The 16,692-nt window shown below is 40.8% G+C and overlaps 1 protein-coding gene and 1 non-coding gene across 3 annotated transcripts in view; one reads left to right on the top strand and one right to left on the bottom strand.

The window, feature by feature from the left end:
• Positions 1-2,298: 2,298 nt before the first annotated feature.
• trnar-ccg (transfer RNA arginine (anticodon CCG)) lies at positions 2,299-2,371 on the bottom strand. The gene has a single exon. It is a non-coding gene; the product is annotated as a tRNA-Arg (tRNA).
• Positions 2,372-4,741: 2,370 nt separating this feature from the next.
• Positions 4,742-16,692, top strand: part of anapc1 (anaphase promoting complex subunit 1) — a 68,040-nt gene continuing 56,089 nt past the window's right edge. For both annotated transcript variants that reach the window (XM_049600116.1, XM_049600117.1), the window contains exons 1-16: positions 4,742-4,915; positions 7,368-7,607; positions 7,758-7,922; positions 8,205-8,247; positions 8,365-8,462; positions 10,107-10,189; positions 10,426-10,499; positions 10,609-10,754; positions 10,830-10,987; positions 12,039-12,152; positions 12,628-12,846; positions 13,248-13,343; positions 13,491-13,581; positions 15,172-15,237; positions 15,363-15,500; positions 15,866-16,009. In XM_049600116.1, the coding sequence (XP_049456073.1) occupies positions 7,392-7,607; positions 7,758-7,922; positions 8,205-8,247; positions 8,365-8,462; positions 10,107-10,189; positions 10,426-10,499; positions 10,609-10,754; positions 10,830-10,987; positions 12,039-12,152; positions 12,628-12,846; positions 13,248-13,343; positions 13,491-13,581; positions 15,172-15,237; positions 15,363-15,500; positions 15,866-16,009 (1,851 nt within the window). In that variant the 5' untranslated portion in view covers positions 4,742-4,915; positions 7,368-7,391. The remainder of the gene's footprint in view (positions 4,916-7,367; positions 7,608-7,757; positions 7,923-8,204; positions 8,248-8,364; positions 8,463-10,106; positions 10,190-10,425; positions 10,500-10,608; positions 10,755-10,829; positions 10,988-12,038; positions 12,153-12,627; positions 12,847-13,247; positions 13,344-13,490; positions 13,582-15,171; positions 15,238-15,362; positions 15,501-15,865; positions 16,010-16,692) is intronic.

Raw genomic sequence — 16,692 nt, forward strand, 5'->3', positions numbered from 1 at the left:
TCAAGCCTTCCATGTATCCATTGTCACCATAGCAACATAGGTCGCACTTTTGACACAGGCGCAAGTTCCGGCGCATACTGTGACGTCGGCTGCCTATAACTCAGTTTATCTCCGTTTATCTCAGTTTACGTGCAAACACACAACCGGAGTTTTCCAAAATCTCCACTCTGGCCAGAGTTTTTAGAAAGACTTGTTTTCAGAGGAGAAATCTCCGTTTGCGTGTAAACGAAGGGCACAAACAAAGGAAGATGTCTCCGTTTATCAAAATCACCGTGTACGTGTAAACGGCCTCATAGTCTGTGCCTTTCCACCTCCCCTTTATTTCTCGTGGTTCCTTGTCTGCCTCTCTTTGTGTGTCTGGGCGTGGCTATCATCAGTCGGGTTGCCAGTCAGCTCCTGCTCACCTGAAAGCCATCCGCTAATCAACCCCAACAGTACTAATACCTTGGCTCTGCAGTCCTGTCTCCACCTGATCGTTCAGTCTATCTTGTGATCCACACTCACTGGTCACCCGTTTGCCTGTCACACCAGCCTGCCAACCTGTTTCCAGCCCTGCTCAGCCTGCCTGCCCAGTTTCCCCTGAGTGCTCTGGATCAACCCAAGACACCCCTTCTTGGTTTATTGAAAATAAATCCACTTTAAACTGAACAGCTGTCTGAGTCATGCTTTTGGGTCCAGTTCTCTCTACGCTATTCAACACAAACATAGCAGATGAAAGTCAATGTTTGGTTGACTTTAATAAATTTTAGTAAATTTTAGTAAATTTTTTGCTCATGTGTAATTTGTAATATGATATAAGGTTGTAAGCGTTAGTTGCTGTCCACATAGAGTGACTTAGAATAGCTAGTTATTGCATTAGAAGCAATACTTAACTAGTTTTAGGAGGTGCAGCAACATGTCTGGGACAAAATCACATTGTAATATAAAGCTTCAAACTTCTATCAACGCGTTGTTTAAATTCTCTGAGCAATTAAATGCAACACATCTTCTTTGCAGCCTCCATGCTGTTTCCACATTAGGACTTAAAGCTAATGAACACGCCTAAGTCGGAGAAACGACTTCCCAACTCTGTGAATGGGACCATCCAGGGAGCACGGGACTGCAGCACGTTTCTTATACATGCTGGCAAGTAATCACATGATCAAACAGGTAGTCACATGATTGGTGTAGAAGGTAAAGTCCAGGCAGTATGGTTGCACTGGGGCCCATGAGGTGGATTGCTTTAAGTCCTTGGTGCGGTTCAGTTCACCTGTGCTTTGTGAATACAAAGCGTTCCAGGTTCTCTTTGCTCTTTGCCGTTGTATTTAGCTCTCTAGATCACATGCTGTTGCACTGGGACGCTTGAAAAACAGACGCAGGGCGAGGAGTAGTTTGGTCCATGGAAGATACTGCATGTCTCCAGATGTGGAATGCAGAATACAAACGGCAACAGTCTACAGCACAGAAGGTTTTCCTCCATTTCTAAGTTCATCTGAGAGCAAGGGGCTTTATAACTGCACTGCAGTGTCACGTCAAAGTAAAAACAAAACGGTGTCAATATAGGCTATCGTGTGAACAGAAAGAGGACTGAGTTCAGTTTGTTTAAAAAGGACTATTTGTGAAAACACCCAAAAACCAAAACCTCTCTGATGGAGAAGACTATGGGCTTCACAAAGGTAGGATGTGGTGTAGCTGCATTAGATTGTACCAGTGTATCTGATGCCTTTATGAACTGCGTTTTCACTCAGTGCCTGAGCCAGATGTAAGGAATGAAACACTGCAAACAATTAAAGTCACCATGTGAGCATCAAACCTCTGCAGGTTCTTTTTTTCGCTCTTCACTTGGAGAATTGACGCCATTTATCTCCAAGAATGAACGCCACCACCAGAGTGCGACTCTCTCACCGTCTCTCCCCAGTTGGCTGCAGTGCGTCACCACATTGCTCACGGATGCTTCAGCAGCCCTGCAGTAATGAAATCTGAGCGCTTGTTATGGCAGGATGACCTCACTTCAAACAGCCAACCTGCCGCAGCTAAATTAAAATAATGAGGTGTCTATCATGGTTGAGTTACAGTACTGTAAAGTTTATTTCCTTGGTTTCGTGGAAAGGAAGCATGAAAAAGGCCAATTTTACCCACCGACATAACAACTTGTCCAGTAATTATAGAGACATGCACTATATCTACTTCTCTGACAGATTTTCTGATACTCAGATAGTGTGATGGTGTTGGTGCAGATTACATTTTAAACTGTGCAGACATTCATTTTAGAATTAGTCCTGTTTTACCAATTTGAGGCCAAACAAGATTAATCTTCACCGACCCAAGTGGGACTTGAACCCAGAATCCCCAGCTCCGGAGGCTGATGCCTTATCCATTAGGCCACTGGGTCTGCTGTATGAATAAAATATCAATTACATGAACCATGTCACCTTCCTCAGTATAAACTGACAGAAATCATTTTTTAAAGGCAGCTTTTCTAACATCGATTTTAATTTCAAATAAATATTTTCATCTGAAATCAAGATATTGTACTGCTGCTCTTCAGCCAGAAACTGTCACCTTCAATTACCAAATTAATTTGGAAATCCAGAGACGCAAAATAGAGGGTAGAGACCAGGGAACAACCAGAGTCAGAGAGAGACAAATGAGAGCACTACTGGAGGAAAATAAAAACAATGATGACTTATTTTTATCAATTTGAGTCAGACCTGTTTTCTGTCTTTTCTTTTAACATATTCTTTTAGATTTAGTAGATAAAGCATTCTTACCTTCTCTTTATTTATTTCTCTATGACACACACACACACACACACACACACACACCACCCAGGGAGCTCCAGTGATATTGTCTGGGAGCGTTAACTCAGTCAGATCATTCCGTGTTGCTGTGCATCATCCATCACACCCATCAGCACCCGTAATGCACAGACTCCTCATTTTCCACTCAGGTGTAATTTTTCATGACTACCTATTGCTGAATTTGATTTCTCAGATGCAGAAGGAGTTACAGATACAGTACAGTATGCAGTCTGTCCATTTGTCGACAACATGAAACTTTATTCTACACCAGGCCTTCCTGTTGAACAGTAGATGACTGGATTATATTTTTAAGAACGTTGTTGCATAGGATAAACATAACGTTATTAAAGGAAGTTGATGCAGATATTTTTTTCTAATTATTTCTAATACTTACTACAGTAATGGCCTACTGTATTTTGGACAAAACTAGCATTTTACACACAAAAAGCAAAAAAATTAAGAAATTAATCAAATAAAATACGTAACCCATTATCAGAAATAATGTATAATGGTTACATTATTGTTGTCTGAGTCTAAATCTGGGTGTGACTTTAAACAGGCGCTGGTAATTACCCACCACTTCCTCGTATAAATATCAGCTTATTAATTCCTAATTGGGGTGACAGTGATCCTCTCTGCAACATTCATTAATATCCTCCACATTTAACCATGTTATCAAGACTGAAAGTCAGGTAGACATCACTGTTCGCGTATTGTCTTTGCATTCAAACCTCTTTGTGACGTCTTCTTCTGTCTTCGGTTTTTTTAAAGGAGAATGGCATCTAAAAAGTTGCATTACCGCCACCCACTGGATTTAAACTAAGGTCTCCACTCACTACATAAAATGATAATATTACTACTAATAATAAGAGCTTCCCATCCAGTTCCCTCTATATGATACATTTTCTCTGTAGTGGTTGTTTGCGAGATCTTCTTTCTGCATCCATGATCAACTCAATTTTCTCAGATTTTCTTTCTGTTCCAGTGGTACAGCTAGTAACCGTTGCCACAAAGGCCAAAAACGTCATCTGGTCTTTACACAAGCAATATTCCTCATACGACCCTTGGACAGCTAGCCTCCCATGCTGCACAGTCACCTTTGCACAACACACTCTGGTTCTTTCTCACAGTCTCCTTCACATTGATTGTCACCACGTTTACCACAAGTGTTAGTATCACTGCTACATATGTCCAACCCTTCCAACAGTTTCTTACATTGAAATGGTTTGGGAATATATTTTCTCACTGGATATGAGTATTCCAAATCAAAGTAGAGTATGATAGACATACCTGTGAGACTGCATCAACAACACCTTTTAATGGGGCTTTCTTGTTCAACTGGAAATATTCATCATTCAAGTTAATTTTTCAATGCCTTTTCCATCTGTCTCTTTGAAATGCACTCCAGGACTATCAACCCATATTGTTTGACTTCTACCTCACACTTTTTTTCTCGATCCATCTCCACAGTATGCTTTTCTGACAAAGCTCCACATCCTCCTCCCTCTTTCAAACAGCAAATCTTCATTACCATCATGTATGTCACTCTTTCCTGTTCACTCTCACTGTGACTCCATGAGTCCACTTCCTTTCTTTTCACCAAGGTTCTCCTGCTTGTGCTTTAAAACTTCAGCAGCATCTTCCTCCATTTTCAGTCGCCCCTGAAGCTTCTTTGCCAAACCATGGGGTTACATTATTTGATAGGTTCGTAGGCTTTTAATACAGTCAGTATAATTTATAACATCAACCTTAATATGATTGAATTTAGCTGTTTTAGAAGCAGTTTCTTAAGTAAGTGTGAAAAAGTTCAAGATCATCAAACAAAATCAACCTAGAAAAAGAGGATGAGGGAGGAAAATGATTTCAGGATGCTGCAGCTGTGATGAATACAACCAATCAGCTTCGCCCTTCCCTCCTTCTCACTGCTGATTGGCTGACTCGTGGAGGAAGAGGATGTCGGGACAGCAAAGATGTCCGCGCTCATTTGAAAACCTGCGGTAGCCAAATCCACGGTTTGGCACCTGCTCCGAGTTGTTTTTATGTTTGCACCGGTGACGACGTTGTGCCCAAGCAAGACTCATACAAAGGAAAGACAGGGACTCCGCGACAAGAGCCAGACTATTCCGTACTAGCAGGTTAGCGGCTAAATGTCTCCCTGCTAACTCAAAGCTAGCTGAAGCTAACATTAGCTAGCATGCTAATAGAGCTAGCGAAAGCAACGGTACTCTACGGGTGTTTAGCGTTAGCGTGCTAATAGCTAGCCGCTCACTCACAGCTAACTGTCAGTGTCACAACATGTTTATTTATATTACTTACAGAAACATAATGGCTGACAAGTAATGAGTTTTGTTTTGGGGTAACATTTTTTAAGTTGGAAATGTCCAGCTAGCTGCTAGCATACCGTCTGTCAGAGCCAACAGTAGAAATAATAGTGATAACTGCTATTCAGGGAACTGTATGAGTTATTGTACTGTGGTTTTTTGACAATATAATGAAAAGTTGTGACGGATAACGTTACAGATAACGTTAGCTAACAGAAAGTGCTGTGTCATCCTCGTCAATTTAGTGATATTTAAATAACGTTAATTTAGAGAAAAAAAGGCACTAATTGACGTTACGTAGACAACATTGACAGCTGCATGTTTAATCTGCTCGTTATAATCAGTACAGAAATGTTAAAGTGCGTTAGTTATTATACCGTGGACCTCCTTAACCACCTTAAGTTCAGCTTGTAAATACAGTACTATAATTTGACAACTACTGTCTTAACAGTGGCATAACTCGTGGCTTTTTATCTTCCAAATTCATAGCTATTTTTATGACAGCTATGAATAAATGATCGTCTCTGACATTTAAGTTGGGCTTCTTTGAAGTTTCAGTTTTACTTACACAAGCTACCTTGCTAACTCAGGTGAAAACCTTGCTGTCCATTATGTTTTAGACTGTGCATGGTAGGTTTGTCCAGTTCAAATTAAAATTTGTATTCACAGTCTGTGCAAATAAAAGCTCAGATACAGAACAGAACAGATAATACACAAGATGTACACAGACAAGAGCACTGCAATACACTCAGCACAGAATTTGCCAAGGCTATTTAAAACAATAATGACTGTGGGCACAAAACTCCTCCCAAAGCTGGATTGTGGTTGACTGTATCTGTAGTCAGAGGGGAGGAGGAGGAGGAAGCATGTGTTAAGGGGGTGGAAGGGGTAGTGTGCTATGGTTTCTGTCGGTGAGGGTGAGCATGGTGGCACTGTACAGGAGGATGTGTTCAATGATGCTACAGAAGGAGCAGGAGGTGGGGTTTGACTGAAAGAGCCCTTAGTTTGCGGCTTGCAGAGTCTTTGTTGGCAGCTTTTATGAATGTCCGTGATGTGGTGATCAGAGCTTAGGTTATTATCCAGGAAGATGCCGAGGTAACTGAAGCTCTCCACCATCTCCATTGGTTGGCCATGGATGGTGGTGGGGCAATGAGGGGTGGTGGGTGTAATGTGGTGCCGGGTGTCAAAGGTGTTGAGGTGAAGGAGGTGACTGTCTATACGTCACTGGGTTAAGGGGGTAGGCTGTGACTGAGTCCCTATCTGTAAGGAGGGCGAGTATGGCTGTGTCACCAATATAAATTAATAATTTAAGCATTATTTGGGTGAAAAATAGGTTCTTGTGGTTCCAATTTTGTGTTAATCCCCTTTTCAGAATTGTGTCTGGACCCCACAGTTCATTACCATGTAATTAAAGCACTTCATTTATGCAGTATTTTTTCAGTGCTTTGTAAACTGTAGGTATGGCTTTAGATGTCTTTAATGGCATTATAGAATGTAGGGATAGACCGATATGGATTTTTTAGGGCCGATGCCGATACCGATTTTTTTCCATCACCCTTAGCCGATGACCGATCATGGACTGCCGATTTTCTTGAGCCAATATTTGGGGCCGATACTGCTTTTGCTCCCTTAATTTACATCAAAAAAATGACACAATGATAACAAATACTACAGGTCTCAAGTTTAAAATAAGAAACATTTATTGAACAGTAAAAAATACTAAAACAAGATGGAAAGTTGAGGTAGAACAGGTAGAATATTATTATTATTATTATACATTCAAATAAAAAAAAGAGTTCAGTGCCCGTAAATCTTCCAGTAATGTCTTTATAAAATAAACAAATATTTAAGCTGAAGCATAAATAAAACAACAACTACTGTACACAGTAGGATTCGCTGCATGTGCGCTGCAGGGTCTTCTGGCAACACAGAGCTGCCCATGGATGCCTGTCTGTAAATCATGCCAGGGAAAAATAAATCTGCGAACCCACGCGCGTATCGGCCGATGCCGATACAAGTAAAAAACTCAAATATCAGCCGGATATATCGGCCGGCCGATGTATCGGTCTATCCTTAATAGAAAGTCCCCCTCTTTTTACTCAGCTTTCGTGCTACTTTCTCAATGTTCTTATCTACATGCACAACAATGCAAGAGTCTGGCAGAGTATGTTGAACACATCAGACTTTGCTGTGGCCAATAAATGCAAAAAAAGTATTGCTTAATTGTTTACATTTTTCTGTCATCTTTATCCTCTGTTTTCCCCAGAAATAATGCTGATATCTGGAACTCATGTCGGAAGTCGTGTATGAAGAGACAGCCACGATGATCGCAGCAGGGGAATTGCAGTCGTTTGTCCCGTTTGGCCGCGAGCACTGCAGGAACCATCCAAACGCCTTCAACCTGCAGCTCCGAGAGCTCCAGCCTGCCTCCGAGCTCTGGTCGTCAGATGGCGCCGCTGGCCTGGTGGGGTCGCTGCAGGAAGTCAGTCTGCAGGAGAGAGAGAGGGTGAGATTATATGACATTACATGACTTTTACATTAGGGTACTTACATTCCCCCTACACAAGCACTTCCATTTGTAAAACATTAAAGAAGATAAAAACAACTGAACATCTTTGTGGTGTTGCTTTCATAATTGATGTGTTTTGATTGGCAGGAATACTGGCAGCTCAGGAAGGGCTGCATGGGAGTCAGGGAGGAGGATGTGGAATTTGAAGAGGAGCTCTACACAGCAGGAACTGTTGTTGTCTGGAGCCAGGGCAGTCGGACCCAAGCCTCCAATGTATATAAAGCCTTCACCGTTGACACCCCAGTGCAGCAGGTCAGTTACTGAAAGCTGTTTTTAGACTGTAAGCTATTGTGATACCACTTGTCAGTTACACTTCATTCATTTTTTTGTGAAGACAGAAGCCCTTTAAACAACAAAAATTAGAAGTGCAAGTATGTGAATGAAAGAAGTGTCTTGTGTCAGGATGGGCTTTTTGTATGGATGCACCAAAACATAAGACACATTTCAATGCACAGTGATGGTCAGGATTTATCATTTATGTCTTTCAAAGCAAGTATTTCTAGGAGTTGACACTGTCTTATATTCTTTCCGCAGGCCTTATGGTGCAACTTTGCTGTTCCCCAGGACAAGAAAGACGGTACTGAATCATTAAAAACTCTTTGTTGTTGAGAAGCAATTCTTGTTTTAAGTTATCCATCAATTTTCATTATGATGTACATAAAAAAGATACATTATCTTCAATGTTGATTTGCAGAAGAGGAAGTGGAGCAGACAGTGTGTATCATCCAGAGTAGCTGTGTCAACGTTCACACCGTAACCGGGAAGGATTTCATCTCCCCACTACCCTTCCAGGTGAGGAGGAGAGAGACACTGATGACAAATCTCTTGTCCCACAAGAAGAGAGAGTCAAACATTTTAGCTAGCTGGTCTGATCAACCTTTGATCTTTTCCCTCTCTTGTAAATTTGGTTTCCTTTGGTGTAACTCACCATGGACCATCCAGGCTGGCAGACAGATGGGGATGTGTGCACTTAATGTTACAAGGTTTCTGGATATTCAAAGCCCTCAAACTTTGATATCCGTAAACATATTTGGGCGAACATTTGGAGCAATTCTGTCCAGAGTTTTCATGCTCCAGCCTGTAAATATTTACTATATACAAAGGACTGAATTCTAAAGACGCTTGATTATCCATTTTGGAAAATAATATTTCAAAATCAGTCATACCATACAACAGTCATGCTCATTGCCTTCATTTCCCACTGAGTAAAAAGTCCCTGGGGCTGAGCTATTGCCTCGCTAACCAATAATAATGGAAACTTTGGATCACTGACAATGGGAATGAACCCCATCAATATCAGATGCCAGTGTGTGTGTAAGACGCCCCTGCTTGTTTTTGTGCACTTACTGAACTAGAATAAGAGCGTGTTTTTCCATGCAGATATTTTTTTTGATAGCGCAAATGTGTTTGTGTGTATGTGAGTTTGCTCATGTGTATTTGAGGGTTGTGTGTGTGTGTGTGTATTTTTGGTCTCATTAGTTTGTTGCACAGCAACAAGAGGTAATTTGATTCAGGGATGTGTTTTTACCGGTAAGTTGTGTTGTGGGCTGCTCAGAGGAAATCACGTTTGATTTGTGTGTGCTTGAGGTCTGTGAAGGTGGTGATAAGTGTTGGAATTTACTGGTGGACATTTATCGTCAATAAATGATTAAAGACACAAACTGACGACATGTTGGTGTTGTGAGGAGAGCAAGAAAAGTTTTAAATTAAATTTTATAAATATCAGGCTTTTAAAGTCATTCAACAGTCTTACATTTGAATTTGTGAGGACTTTGTTGCCTCAAACATTTTATTCTAATTTAATTTATCCATCTTTTTATTTCTTTTTGTCAAAATGAGTGAAGCTCTTCTTTGTGAAAGTCCACATTTCTGATGTTACAAATCTTAATTACTGAACCTAATACTGTCTTTTTACCTAATACTTGCACTTACCCTGAGGCAAAATATAGATTAACTCACTCTAATGAGCGCCTTTGTGACATGAAGCATCCCCACAGCTGCGGTGTCCTTGATACTACGACCCTCAGTCTGCTGCTCTCTGGTTGACCCTTCACTGTCTTTGGAAGTGGCAAAGAAGAGCACTTCTTTATTTGGCTCAATCAAAAGTCATATTATGAAATATCACAAACAGCCCCCAAATAACAATTATTTTCGTGATCAAATAATCTTTAGACTCTTCCTTCAGTTAATTGACTAAATCATTACATCTATAAAATGTCAGAAGATGGTGAACAATTGTCCATCACAGTGTCCCTGAGCCAAAAGTGACATCTTAAATAGCCGTGGCATTTTCATTTAACTACTTATACCTTTACATTACCATACATTTCTGTACTTAATTAAATAAAATTAAAACATTAATTGTTGTCATTATTACACAACAACATGACTATGTTAAAAATGTCTCCCCTGTCTCTCCCCTCTTGTCTCCTCCAGGTCTCAAATGGCTGGGCGACAAAGTTTGGACTTTTGTTAGAACGAAAAAACACAACGACTGACGCGCAACTCGGCCCCCCTGGGTACATGCTGACACCACACACATGCACACACAAGTAAAATACAACAGCATGACACACAAACAGATTCAAACCCCAATGTGAAGAGCTGCAGTCAGACACATCTAAGCTCAATACCTGAACAAATGTGTCTACATTAAGGAAAGCCTTCTAGTCACATAGTCATGTACACACACACTTCCACACTAACCATCATCATTTGGCAGGTAACTGAGGTACTGAGCTCTTTGTCTCCACAGGGAACCTCTGCCCACAGTGTTCAGCATGCTGCATCCTCTAGACGAGATCGCACCAGTGGTGTGTAAACCTGCAGGTACGACACACACACAATCACACACCATCCCCCTTTCTCTCTCGCACTTTCTCAGTCTTTCCTCATGAATCATCACCGTATTTTGAGCTGATTCTGTGTGTGTTTTCAGGTCAGTTCGAAGGCTCCCGAGTCCAGTATGCATCTGATGCCACCATGAAGATAGTATTCAGCTGCTGTCAGCCTTCTGTAGTGGTCTTCTATGACACTGTACAGGGAATACACTCTGTCTGGGCCTTGCGTAAAGTCACACAGGATGTGAGTGACCACACAGACACACACAAACACAGATACTCTACCTGTCCCTAACCTTGAACCTCTTATTTCCATCAGGAGCGTTCTTCTGTCCTGCGGTGTACAGCAGATCCAGTTGGCACTCCGTTGGGTATGATGGCATCGGGATTTCTGACCTCACACCTCCGTAACATCTCCCGCCTGGACTCCCCTGGTGGCAGTGGGATAACCGGCCTTGGTCCTGTAACTGGAACAAGGTAAAAGTAATTCAGTATGTTAAAGATTTTTTTGGGGGGCTTTTTGCCTTTATTATACAGGACAGTGTGAAATGGGGAGACAGAGAGAGTGGGGGGACGACATGCAGCAAAGGGTGGCAAGCCGGAGTCGAACTTGCGACCGCTGCAGCGAGGCATCACCTCTATACATGGGGCGCTGGCACTATCCACGACGCTACCGACGCCCCGTAATTCAGTATGTTCACATGATATAAGAGAAAATTGATTTATTGTGTTAGTCCAACTAAAACCAGACTTTTGAAATACACGTTAACACGTTAGTCCAACTGGAATCATACAAAATCGAATCTCTAAAGTTGGACGAACACACCCAGATAATGTGATTAGGAGTCACATTACTCCTGCATGTATACAGTCAATCAGATACAAAGTGGCCGAGGCGCTCGGTACATGCTTCAGTTTCTGCCCTGAGCTTTGACCCAAAAGTCAAAAGCATTAAATGTGTAACAGAAGAAGAAGCTGGTAACAGCATGGTGAAATCTACATGCAGAGCCAAGCATTTTTTAGAAGGACAAAATGTACAGAGCTCCAAAGTTGTCCACTATGGTACCAGTTTGCCGCAAGATAACTGTAGCTATCTTGTTCATCGATTGTTTGGTCTGTGACGCAATAGGTCAACCAGAAAAGAGTCCAATTCTAACAAGCTGAAAGGGGGCATATCGTAGTGGAGTCAGAAATACTTTGGTCAATAAATCAATTCCTCACCTGTGCTTGCATACTAGGACAAGGACAGTAGTCCAGTTAAATGTAACCTATTAAATCCACATTAGTTTATATGTCATCAAGAGCAGGATAAAATAATGAAGATGCATAGTGCATACACAGAGAATGAACATAAAGATGTGCTGTCAGACAGGGAATCGACAATTGATCAACTGTTTGTGTGCATCATTGTTATTTTTCATAAAATCATATTTCCACTGATAACTTTTCAAATCATTTCTGGTCCTGTGCTGATGTCTGATCCTTTCCTTGGTCTTCTGCTCCTGTGTAACTATGCTGTTGGCACCAGTTCTCCTCTCCACTACAGTGCTCTGCACAGTCACCAGGGCAGGACCATGACATCTTCACCAGGATTACACTCCCGTGTTCATTCCCCGAGTATATCCAACATGGCTGCCCTCAGGTGAGTCTGACTTCAAATGGAACATGCACATGATGTTTGTTTTTTTTTAAAGGAACAACTCAGAAAACACACATAGTATGTGACACTAAGGGACAGGATGGATAAAGATTTAGCTCTTAACAAATCTTTCCGACCTGATTAAAGAATACCCGAAGAAAATTTAATGCAAAAGCTAAATATGCCTAATTAGTACAGCTGATAAAGAAAAAATGTCAGCATGGATACCTAATTCATAAGACAAATTTTAAGAGGTTGCAGAGTCATGATTTTCACACATTTATTTCACATATATTTTTGCATTTGGCAGAGATATACCTGTCCTGTATACCCTGTCCTTGTGCGTATGTTCCTGGTAGAACAAAGAATTCAGAAAAGAATATCTGCTCATTGAAACTTCGCTCCTCTGCATTACCAGTGGTTGTAAACTCTACTTTATGCTATCTCCCTTCTCTCTTCCTCCATCCTTCTATCCCAGCCGCGCCCACTCTCCAGGCATGGCGGCTCCATCCCTTTCAGGTGTGGGTCGTTTCAACACGTCTTTCCACACCCCATCCCCCAGGGGGCACCACGGCTTGCTGCCCTCTCCCAACAGCACGGTGAACGAGACGATGCTGGTGCCAGAGATGGAGCCCATCGTACCTGACCTCTGCATGGAGCAGCTGTGGAGTGAGACGGTCACAGCGGGCTGTCACAGGTAATTATCAGGACTGAACTCTACTGAAAACAGATGCAGAGTCTGCGCAGGCTCACAATGATTTTACATCAATGACAGGCAATTATTGAGAATGAATTATTGATAGTTTTATTTTAATGTGATTTCAAGTTTGACTTCTAAGTGATGGCCTTTATTCTGGTGAGTTCAGTAATGCGGCTGCTTAGCTTTCTAGTTCTTTATAGCACCTGAACTTTTCGGTATGCATAGGTATATTAAGGTGTGTAGGTATCAGGATCAGCTTGTCACTGACGGCATCTCAAACAGAGCATCATATATAGTAGCATCCCAACTGACTACAAAGTTCTTGACCTTTTGTAGGTAAACTAACTGTCATAACTGCTGTGGCTTCACATGAGTCTTCACCTTTTTTGTGTTTGCAGGGAGATGAGCAGCCAGGCATCTAAAGTGTTCCTGACCTCTGACCTCTGTGAGAACCGATACCTCTGTTTCCTGGTGGAGTCTCACCAACAGCTCAGGTCAGCAAACACACAGTGTAGCCTACACCACAATATTTGATCCAAACTCCACTTGCATAAACATAGTATTTCTTTCTCTTCATAATCACTCTCTTGACCTCCACTGTTTCTATTTACAAGTTAATATGTTTTTCATTGATTCCACAGATGTGTCAAGTTTATTGAGACTAACGATTCATCTCAGCTCATCTTTGCCTCTGTCACCACCATCCCTGCCAAAGATGCAGAGCCTCTGCAGGTAGATCCCAATATTTAAGCCTAATAATATTTACAGAGAGAAGGCGAAGGATACGAACCACACCAGAGTTCGTTTGTAACCGGACCGAGACCACCTCTTCAAGAAGGTCTCAGTATGGTTGTTTTGGTGCACACCTGAATGTGATTGCTGTGTTTACACCTGCCCAAATGAACCGCACTCAGGGGGCAAACAAACTTGAGTTCAATTGAACTGAACCAAACAGGGCAAGTGGGAAAGCACCCTAAAATACTTGCAAATAACTGTAGTATGGTATATGCCACCACTGCAAGCTGTGATGAATTATACTAAAAATATTCTATATGTAGGGCTGGATTTCTAAAACAATCTAGGTTGCAGCTCTGAACATTTACAGACAGACTCCTCTGCTTTTGCTTTGTGTCTTTATTTTTGATATCTGTATGGATTTCATTGCCGGTCCACCGTAGCATCAGCATATTTATTGAACATCAAATTGTTGTGTGGGAAGTGTGAAGTTGTGAACATGGCGTAGGAGGTCTTACTGTATCCTCTTTAATGCATCCGGATGTTTAGGATATATTTAGGTCTTTACTTGCTCCCATTAGCTTTAGAAACCAGTGTGTGAATGTTTAGCTCAGCTAAGTCTCTGCCTCTGAAGACTTTATTGGATACCATCATTAGAGAAGACAACAGTACATCCAGTGTTAAGGATGGCACCTGATTGATAGATCACTGAAGTTTTTATCTGTGAGCTGTACTGTATAGTTATATTTTTGTAATTATTGTTTTAAGTTTTAGATTTTGGATTTCAGTTTCCATTTTTTTTTCTAGCAGACAGCGTTTAAGTTGCAGTTTTTGTTTGTTTGAAAATGATTTGTATTTGATTAGGATTTATATTTTAGTTATTGTTTTATTTGATTTGTAATAATTATGTCTGAGGTAATATTGTCTGGCACACAAAGCATTGATCATAAGCTGGGAAAAAAAACATGAAAACAAAGTCTTATCTGTGTCTAAAGCAACACAGCGGTTTACTCCACAATTAACCTTGAGAGTTAATCACATCTGTGACTCAAACACCTCAAGACTAATTACCAGTATTGAACTGAATGCAAATCGTGCTTATTATAAGGTACTCTAATTCTAGTCTAACTTAAAAAAATGAAGAGCAGCATTAAAAACATTACAATCTTCAATACTGAGGGAAATCCTTGGTGTAAAAAAAAAATCCAGGGTGAATTATAATACAGTATTATTTGTTGACTTGCTCACCTTTTCTTCTAATGAGTGATGTTAACAAGCCTGACTCACAGAAAACAAACATTTGGGTGATTTACAGAAAATTAATCATCAACAATTTTGATAATTGATTAAGCATTTTTGCTAAAATAAACTAGTTGTATCTGTGAATATTTGTTGGTTTTCTTGGATAGTAAACCTGAATGTCTTTGAGTTTTTACTGGTGTTCAGACAAAACAAGCAATTTAATTATGTAAACTTTGGGAAATATTGATTAATTTGGAATATGAGGAAGATTAATTGATAATGAAAATAACTGTGAGTTGCAGCACTCGTGTCTTAACATATTTGTGACAAAACTTTGGTCCTCAGAATATTGATGCCATGCTGGTTCTGGAGGCCTGTGGCAGTCTGGTTCTCTACACAGGAATCACCAGGGTAAGGACGAGTTTGATACGGCGCTGTCTTTACTCACTGTAGATGACAATTAACTGTAATTTCTGCATATTGAACTGAATACCTGTGTGATAAAGATGTGACATTCAGTCTTGCTGTTCCTCTAGGTCAGTAAGGTGTTTGTCCCCGGCCTCCTGTCACCTACCTTCAACCTCACCAACCACCTCTCGCACCTCAGCACGCCAGCGGAGATTGTTAGCACGCCGGCCAATGCTGGCAATAAGCACCTCCAAAGACTGGATGAGGTACTGTGCTGTAAACATATTTCAATAATTTGAATTTGGGTTTGTTTTTTTTTTTTGTTTTTGTTTTTGTTTTTTTTGCAATAATGCAGATTGTGCCAGTGTTACTTTACATAACTGCCATTCAATCTTGTACCATCTGAGGAACAATTTCCACACAGCCAGACAATCTTTCACAGTCAACATGGAGGCTTGATTTGATTCCCTGTTTTATAATTATTCCATTTTGCTGCTTCAAGTAATCACAAAATTATCTCCCAAAAACATTTCACCTCTCAAACTTTACCTGTGTCTTGTTTATTTACGACATATTTTAGGAGTTACATTCTGTCACCTTATCTTGGCTGCTCACTTTCCCTCTCCTCCAGGCCATTATGCCCTCGCCACTGTCAGAGCCGAGGAGTCCGAACATTAAACACCATGAAGGTTCATTTTTGGAAGATTACACTTTCCAACACGCCACGCCTTACATCCAAGCCCTGCGGGACCCTGTCTGCAACCGGGTCACTCTGGTAGGTTACTGTGTGTGTCTGATTCATTCACATGTTGCATACCATAATAGTGTTTAACAAAGTTATTTAAAAATGTCTTTATTTTTTAAAGCTTTTTCCTAGCAAAAGAATTTGGTTTAATGGATTTCATCAAAATGAACCCTACCTAGAGTACATGTACACGAAGACAAATAGACTTCTGGATATGCTGAGATTAGTGGTTTCTTACAATTTCTGTACGACTCAACTAAAAGAACAAGAAAACCTTTCTAGAAACATCCACCACAATAATATTCTGTATATCTTTGTGGCAAAACATATTGCTCGCCACTCCAGAATCATGTTTAATTCTTTTATTTGCAGCAGTTTAAACAGTCACTATTCGTGAAGTTTAGAAGTGGCGAGGTTGAATTGATTCATAACATATATTCTCTCGTAGAAATGAAGAGATGTAGTCTGACCTTTTGAAGCTGGTGTTCTGGTTCACACTGCAGAAATTATACACACAAAAAGTGGATGAGACTACAGCTGCTGTTATGATCATTCACAGAAAACAAGAAAACAACTGTGAGAATTTCCCCAAAGGGGTTGTGCCCAGTCAGGTGTGCTTGTGTGTGTGTGTGTCTGTCTGTGTGAGCGTGATTCAGGCCTGTTAATATTTGTGAATGGGTCCACAAAGCAGTCAGTATTTGTGTGTTTGTTTC

Source organism: Epinephelus fuscoguttatus, linkage group LG16 (assembly GCF_011397635.1).
Source record: "Epinephelus fuscoguttatus linkage group LG16, E.fuscoguttatus.final_Chr_v1".
NCBI lineage: Eukaryota > Metazoa > Chordata > Actinopteri > Perciformes > Serranidae > Epinephelus > Epinephelus fuscoguttatus.